This window comes from Egretta garzetta, unplaced genomic scaffold (genome assembly GCF_000687185.1).
Source record: "Egretta garzetta isolate BGI_Z169 unplaced genomic scaffold, ASM68718v1 scaffold88, whole genome shotgun sequence".
NCBI classification, from domain to species: domain Eukaryota; kingdom Metazoa; phylum Chordata; class Aves; order Pelecaniformes; family Ardeidae; genus Egretta; species Egretta garzetta.
The window spans coordinates 1,026,318-1,035,078 of NW_009260408.1; the positions used below are offsets into that span (position 1 = coordinate 1,026,318).

The window sequence follows — 8,761 nt, forward strand, 5'->3', positions numbered from 1 at the left end:
GGCAGGCAGTGCCATCTCTTTGATGCCCCTCTCGTGAGCGGGGGCAAAATGGATGAGGCTCGCCGGGAACAGGGCAAAGTGGTTCTGAGAGAAAGAGGGGACGGGATCTGGAAAGCAAACAGTTCGGTTTGTACCTTAAATAAATGTCATGCTGTACTCGAGAAACTTCAAAGGGCAGTCAGATTTCAAAGCATCTCTTAAGAAGAAGCAGACTGAGAAAACCGCTAAGTTGGGAAGAAAAACTTTGCATTATTGCTAGCACAATTTCATCTGGCGTTCTGGTAGCCTCTGCAGCAGGATTGAGCCCCATACATCTTTTATTCAGAGGGTGCATTTTGGTGCTGATTTCTTTCCCAAAGCATTTGTGCAACCTGTATGGTGTGGCATTTCAGAGTGCAAACATCCCTTTTGTATCTTGCGGCAACGTACAATAGCTGTTCTTTGTGTTGTATTTTGTTTACTTTCAGCGTGCATCTAATGAGCGCTGCCCTTATTGCCACTCGGTGTTCTCTGTAACGCAGCGAGAGGAAACAGACCATTTCGGTTCATAGCTGTCGGTTTGTTAAGCAGGATTGCTCACACCGAGTGTTTCCTAGTTGGTTTGTTTTGTTTTCTAGAGCTTTCAGGGTAACACGCATAGCCGATTCTTCCTGCAGCTAGAAGATCCAGGAAGAAAGACCCTGTTTTCACTTCCTTTCGAGTAACAGTTACCAAAAGTAAGACTCGTATGCATAAAGCAGTGGCTCTGAACCTGCAAACTAGATTCAGGTATTTTCAGCTGCCCATTTTAAGAAACAATTTATCCCTTGGGCATCGCTAGAGAGAAATAGTCTCACCCGTACTCCTTGTAGAAAGGCTTGAAACTGCTACGCCTGCATCATACCAAGTCTGAAGTCCCCTTCTTACACCTCAGATGAACCCAGGCAAGGTGTTCAGATAAAACCCAGCATCCCTTCACTGCTCATTCCTATCCTGTGCTGTTGCTTGACGCAGGCAGCCTGAGCAGCGCAAGGCCCCTGGGATGGCTGGAGTGCAGTTTGGCCATGCATCAGTTTGTTACAGAGTTTAGTTTGGCAGGTATTTTTCTGATTATTTTCTTCAGAAAGAAGTTGTGCTTTGCACAAGGAAAGGGTACAGAAACACTTTGGAGAATGTAATCCTAGGGGTTTAAAAAGTACGGTTTCATGAGAGTCCTGAGTTTTCCATCCCTCTGAAGTAAAGTGTATTCTGCAATGAATAAATGTCTGGTTATTTCTGAGGGAAGGGGAATGGCTGGGTTTGTGATGCTTCTATAGACTTTAAAGTGTCAGGCAGCTTTTCTCTTCTTTACAATATTCCAGATTTGGATTTCAAGCCAAGGGGTTTGCAAATGCAGCTAGCAATGCTCGTATCAGAACTGGAGGCTCAAAAGAGATCTCAGCTCTTTACAGTGTTCTGGGGAGAGGCAGTGCAGCTGTGAACGGCTCGGCAGCACTGTCTGAGACAGTCCTGTACTCCTTCAGCCAAACTTAACATCCCTTTTGTGGACTTTTTTTTCTCCATTAATTAACTGTCAATTCTAACTCTACTTTATTTTTTGGTTCCCACCCCTTTCACCGCTTTCAGATCAGAATTTGGAACAATGTCCTCAGATCTTCGACCTTTCCTTCAGGAAATTGCATTGGCCATTTTTCTTCACTTCCCTCCCCTCCCCCCCTCCCCCCCGACCGAGCCCCCTTCTCCCCTGCCCTGTATATTTCCACAGTGCTGTCCTCTGTAGCACCCAGCATTTCCAAACTTGTGGGGTTTTAATATTGCCTGGGATTGCACCACGCTCACTAGATCACATGACCTTGCAAAACTGTCAGCCCTGGTACATGTATATCTTGTATTTATCACCCTATGGTATCAATATGCTCATTCATCTTCTTTGGCAGAACAGCTCCATCTTCTGTTTTATTTCGTGTTCTGGAAGTGCAGGCTAGATAAGTCACGCTCAGAAAAAGGTCTTTGCTGTTCCTGCTTCCCATCTCTTCAGTTTGCCGGTTTTGAACCTAGTAGGTGAGCGCTCTATGCTGAATTGCTGGCAGTCTAGTCCAAAGAGTTGCCTCTCCCATAGAAAGCAGTCCAAGGCTCCATAAAGCTGAAACTTTCCAGTTTTTTACAGCCAGCAGCATTCATCAGACTGCCTGCAATATCATTTTTTTTCTTGCCTTATTCCTGATGTATGGGAACTCCAGCAGCCAGAAGTTTTCCCCTCAGGTCACTCAGTCACCCTTTGCTGTTTGTTATTTTTTATCTTTCCCCAGTTTGCTCCTCCCTGCCTACTAGAGACAGAACTCCTGCATTCTCCAGCCTTTCATTTGTTTTCGTCATCATAGGCTTCACCTTTCCTCCAGAGGGCCACCAATTTATGTGATGTCTAAGTGTGATCACAGCTGGCTTGGCGTCACGGCCCTTGGCTATCAAGCCACCCGTCATAACCAACACTTACTTTCCTTCAGTTCTCCCACTAGATTCTTGGTGGTGACAGGGGTATCGTTAGGCTGCTCTGTTTTCTTTTCCCTCTTTTTCTGCCTAGTCAGATAACATCTTGCAATTTTCCTTCCTCACCCTGTCATGTCTTGCTTTTCCTCCTCCTCATTCATTTTGGAGATCCGCGTGCTTTCCTGCCTTTCTTGCTGTGCTTTCCCTGAGTGGCAGGCTATCTACTACCAGCAGCAGCATCTCTTCTGAGCTGCCACTGCAGTATCAGCCAACCCTTGGCCGGATTAATAGAGTGTTTCCAGTGCAGGGAGGCAGAAGAAGCGTGAACGGCTCCGCTGTCTCAGGTGCAAGGAACAAACGCCCCCGTCTCGGAGGAGCTCTTGATTCTTAGCGCGAGGGGTCTCGTTCGTCTTTGATGGTGCAATGGGCCTCCTTGCAGTCCAGGCCAGTGAGTAGGGTATGTTATGAAACGGATGTGTGTGGCCTAACATACGGGTAACTCTAGCCAGCAAAATAACATTAAAATACTTTCCATTTGGAGATGGAATTTATAGTAGCCAGACCAGCTGTGGAACAAACATCTCTTGTGCTTCTGCTGCTGTGTTTGTGTGAGCCTGAAGGCTAACAAATAGGCAGGGAGCTCTGGCCCGCTCAGTTGGGTAAAATAATAGTTTCCACTAATGATGAGGTTCGAGCTGGTGGAATTTTCACAACACCAAAAGAACGCATCAAAAAAATAAACCTTCGTTTCCTCTCACCCCTCCCTGTCTGTCGTTCAACCTGCACAAAGGCGGCAAATCACCATGTCAGTAATTACAAAAACATCTTTTCTGAGGGGGAAAACTCTGGAAGAGGCCATTGGAATAGGGGCTGGGCTTTTAAAAATTATTGTTGCAAGTGTCCATATGTCTGTTCTTATGGTCAGGCGTAGCAGAAGGCTTGGCTAATCGGGGGAATTAAAAAGCAACCGTTTCCAATTTGCTCAAAAGGTATACCGACGTGAAAATGCAGATTCAAGAATCTGTGTAGCCCGTTCATAGCAGCCTAGCTTACAAGTCTGAAATCGCAACATTGTTTTGGCTGGAAAACGTGGGTAGGGTTCTGTTTGAGGCAGCTTGGGATTTTCCTGCTGTGTTTTCCCATGCCCAAGGGAGGGATTTATTACATCTAATTATACATTTGAGATGATTGCTTTGGGGTAACGACCGACATTATCACTGGCGGCAAATATTTGCAATGTAAGCTAAAAACCATCACGAATATTCAGTCAGTGTGGTTCTGTGTTGCCATCATCTGCTGTAAAATGCTGATGTGCCTTACAACAGTCCCTCACTGGCTTGTTCTTTTGATAAGGGGCTCTCGCGCAGCCCTTTGGAAAGGACTCTACTGAGATCATATCCTTGGTCATTTGCAACCAATATTATTCAAGCCATTTAAAAACGTAGACGTGTTTCTTAATTAGGTCTCTTACTAAAAATTTAAATCCCATTGCCATGACTTTTAGCAACAAGCTCAGGAACATTACAGGCTTGCTGGCTGTCTCCTCTTCTTACTCTGATTTGGTATAAACTATTCCTGTCCGTCTCAACCCTTCTTTTTTTGGATTATTAACCATCTCTGGCTGTGGCTGCTCCAGCTCTCCTTTAGCTGGAAGGGACAATGTGTATCGAATGTCCCAGCTAATCTCACTGGTATGCTGTCCTCTCTCATTCTTTCCGTGGAAAGGAGAACAAACAGAAAACTGAATCTCTGTTTCCTACCGGGATATTTGTATGACCCATCTCTGGGATGGGGCAGTAAGAGTGAAGCCGACTCCTTCATTTTTACTGACCAAATGATAAAGACAGATTCCTGTCATATTCCCTAGATGATGCAGAAGCCCAATGTACCGACTGATGTCAGCCTTCGCAGAAATTCTTTCATTACCCCCAGAAATGGGATTGTATTTCAGGGATTTTTCTGTGGGATGTGTCGATACAAAGACTTTGAGCATCCAAAGATATTTCAGATCAAGCACTGATAACCCATGTGCAGGAAGAGCACTCACCAGTTTTGACTCCCATGAAGGTTTTCATTATTATTAGGAAAAAATATATGCAATTTTAATCTGTAGTGAGAGGTTTTAATGAATTTCATGTATTAAGTGACCTGCTAAAACCAAACTTTAAACCTCTTGTTTAAAAATGGAACAGTTTAAGAACATTCCCTTGAATCTTAGAGTCAGGCTCAGACTTGTAGAATTGAATAGGGTGAAGTGAGACTGAAAACCATCTGATGCCAAGAAGGTCAGCACTGAAAATAAGAAACTTATTTCAGTCCCTTGTCTTCTGAGCTATATAGGCATTTCTTTATTTTGTCATAATACATATTTTTAAATACAAAACAACTTGCTAACTTTCTTTTGTTTCTTTCCTGTGGGTTTTGGTTGTTGCTTTATGTAGAGTACACTAATGGAAAAAATATGTTCAATAAAAAATGTGATAGATATTTCATATAAAAAACATCTGGACTGCCAAATATGTATCTATCTCACTCACAGCAAAAGAAAGTTGTCAGTAACTGAGATCCAGACCACAAAGACAGTAACTCCCAAATAAATCAATGCATGTTAAATGCCTAAATAAGAATTTTAGTCTAGCAGCCCTAATCATTATGATTTCTAAATTGATAATAACTCTTTCCAACAGCCATTCAAGAAAAGCACTTTAAGAAGCAAGTTGGCCAAACGATAAAAGAAGACAATGTATCTAACAAGACTGCTGTACAAGAAGGTGGACTTCTACTAGAAGTGAGTGAAAAAACGCTGTTTTCTCTGGCTCTGATTTCTTCAGTTTGATCATCTCTTCAGGTTAATGCTTTGTGGCAACTTGGAACAAATGGTCAGTCTTGGTGTGAGTCGTTCACGACTCACACTTGTGAGTGCTTCTTACAAGAGCAAAACTGGCAGCCGTGATAGTCCCCGTCAGCCTCTGTTTGGGCAGTTGTACTTTGCACCCCTACATCCTTGAAATTACCAGTGAACTCCAGTGGGCCAGTCCTTTTTCACTTGGAGTGATAGCAGAGGTTTATTTTACTTGGCCCATGTTTTGAGGGTGCCAACAGGAGCTTGCCTCGTTTCTGATCCGAGTTAAGATTATTCTGGGATATTTTAATTTATCCTACTTCCTCAGCTCTGTGCTCTGAGGGAAGCTGTGTGTGCAGAAATTATACTTTCTATGTGTTTTTATCCCCTTTGGGATGACTTTATATTGGCAGAGCAGCATAAAGGGGCCATACTGTTACTGAGAATTGGATCCATTAATCTGGATGAAGAATTAATACTGCTGTGAACTACTGAACCAGCTAGAGCACAGCAGTCCATCCCAGATACATCTGCATTTCAAACACATGATGTAATAATGCCTATTCTATATTGAGGTCCTTGGAAATGCCTTTGTGATTAAGACTATATATGTATAGTTGTTTTGGATAGGATAATATTCATGGTATAAAAACTGTGTTTTAATCACAGCTCTGAGATACATGTAAATGTAAATTTAATAATAGCCCCTAACAAACAAATGCTGTACGCTTTTAAAGAAAAAAGTCATTTTATTGTGGGATGCAATATTGTAAAATCATACAAGTCTGTGGAATGGAAACTGGCACCCTGCTTTCTTCCTCTTAATACATCAGAAGATTTAAATTTTGTATTTCAAAGCAAGTAACACAGAGGCACCTGATTAGTTAGTGCTAGTGCCCAAATGAGATGTTTGGCTGTCAGGTATTATTTGCAATCATTTCCATTCTCAATTAACAGGGAGGACAGGCCATACAATAAATGATAAATATGGTGAGTGTCTAATTTTTAACGTGGCTCTCCTAACTTTAGTCTGTGTTTTGCTGGGTATATGTTACATGCCCACAAGTTATTAAGGATCTTCAAACAGTAGCCCTACCGCTATGAGCCTGTGGAGAGAAGGCTGACACGTAATTTCAGGTAGGTTACAAGACACTAATGCTACTGAACATGATAACGGTCTGCTTATTACAGGGTGTATGAGCGTCACATTCCTTTTGAATACATAGGAGATATTGCATCTTGCATCACACTTAATGTGGATCCTTAACTAGAAGATTAAGTGCACGTTAATATGAATGTGTTCACCAGGCTTCATTTATGGGCATGTCTGACTTAGAATAAGAGGGTGAATTTTCCTTAGGCCTTGCTGGGAATGTTCCCTGGGGACTGAGTTTGGCTCAGACTTTTTATAAAACACTCAGCCACATTCAGTGGCCATGGCATGTGAAGAAATGTGGCGTTTTTTTTGTTATTCAACCAAATTCACCATGTTGGTTATGAGGGACTGTGGGGTGTTAACTAAATAGTCACATTTGTGATTCCTTCCAAGGAGAAGTAAACAATCTTGCTGGTGGTTGCTGTGCTTTGCATATTGACTTGTGAATCTGGCCATCTTACTGTCTCTCAAAAGATATTTTTCATCTCTCAAAAGCTGCTTTCATTCTCGTGACAACACCTTGCACTGTGCAACCTCTCCTAGATGCTTTATATAATACAAACCAGATAGTGTGTATCACCAAAATATATGTGATTAATACTGTCCCTGATTGCAATGTTAATGGAAAACCAGGGATAGTTGCATTGTCTTTTCCTAGCGGGTATGATCACTGTGCTCTATGTATAGATAGAAATATGGAATAACAAGAACTCTTACTTTTTTTTTACTGGTAAATAACGTATCTGTGGCTCTCGAGTCTTGGAACAATGCAGTACTTCCCCTTTCAGCTTGAAAGAAAACAATGGAATTAGGCTGTCTTCAAAGTACGTTTAAAATGTTTTTTATTTCTAAAGGCCTCTGCCACAACATGTGTTTTTTATTTAAGATTTTATAGAGATTTTTTACAGCTATAATCAAATAGCTTTCATCAGCAATCACAGAATAAACAATGATAGCAGTTTATCAAAGACTTTTTAGTGGAGCACAGCAGGTATCTAAATAAATAATTTCTTCCAATGTTTTAAGATCACTTATTCTGGATAAGAAAGTATTTTCTTGCCATTTTTGTTTGCCTTTGGAGGGAGGACAGACAAGCTCTAAGAATCAAAGTCCGATTTTATTAATGGTCTTTTCAAATATACCCCATTCTTGCAATCTTTGCTTTCCTTGGAGACTTCAGACTCCAACTGTTTAACTGCAGTAATGATTTTTAACTTTGCGCTTTCAAAATATTTTCCAAGACAGGTGGTATTGCAACCCTTGTGCCACATGCCTTCTGGCAGAAAAGGGCCACATTCAGTTTCTGAAGCTTGTTACTGAACACTTAAAGAACACTGGGCCAAACCCATAACCAGAAAAGTGGGAAAATAAATTGTATTGGCAGTCAATAAATCCAGAGAGAATTTATGGGGTGATAGGGTGGAGAAACACCATAAAATGGTGACTTGGAAAAATAATAATGAATCACTGGTGGGTATCTAGGCAATAGCCTTGATTACAGTAATCATCTCATGGCTGTTAGCCACCTCCTACTCTTCCCCCTCCCCAGCTATGCTGCACTCACAGTCTCAAGTCCAGATGCAGAGTCTACACTGTTGTGCAGGTAATTCCTCATCCCAAATTGCATGTGTAGTTTTAATGTGTTATACTATCCTATCAGAGGAATTACATGTCCGTCACCAAGAGGGAGGCCCTCGCTGGACTTGTTTTCTCAATGACATGCAGTCAGGCAGTGGTCCCACCATCGCCACTGACACTGCTTCTTGCGTAATCATAGAATCATTTAGGTTGGAAAAGACCTTTAAGATCATCAAGTCCAACCATTAAATACTATCAGCATTACTAATTGATCACCCAAATACTAAGCAGCCCCCTGCTGAAATTGTCGCTTGGACTTTACTGACCACCTCACAGTTGCTCCTGCAGTTTTTCTGCTCTTTATGGAAGAATCACTGATGTTCAAATTTCTGTTTCAACACTTGCTGCTGAAGGAGATGTCTTGATGGGCTTTCTTTCCTTCTCTGTTACATCTGTTGGTCTTCTATTCTGCTGTTGTAGGCTGTAGCACAGGATTTATGGTATCTCTGTCTCCAGATGTATTGGATATAATTATTTTCAGGTGTGAAAATAGTATTTTATATCCAAAATGTCACAAAAATTAAAAAGAAATCCAGCTGATCCAGGCAGCTCCAAAACAGATGCTAATGGAGTAAGACTGCCTGGTTCTGTCATGCCCATCTCGCTGATGAATATTGATAAAGACCAGACCTGGCCTGTTTTGTCATTTCCATGCTCAC

At 41.8% G+C, this 8,761-nt stretch overlaps 1 protein-coding gene across 1 annotated transcript in view; it reads left to right on the forward strand.

Moving 5' to 3' along the window:
- AHRR (aryl-hydrocarbon receptor repressor) overlaps positions 1-8,761 on the forward strand; it is a 70,054-nt gene that overhangs the window by 36,027 nt on the left and 25,266 nt on the right. Inside the window, exon 3 of the mRNA XM_009643491.2 lies at positions 5,154-5,254. Within this exon, the coding sequence (XP_009641786.1) occupies positions 5,154-5,254 (101 nt within the window). The remainder of the gene's footprint in view (positions 1-5,153; positions 5,255-8,761) is intronic.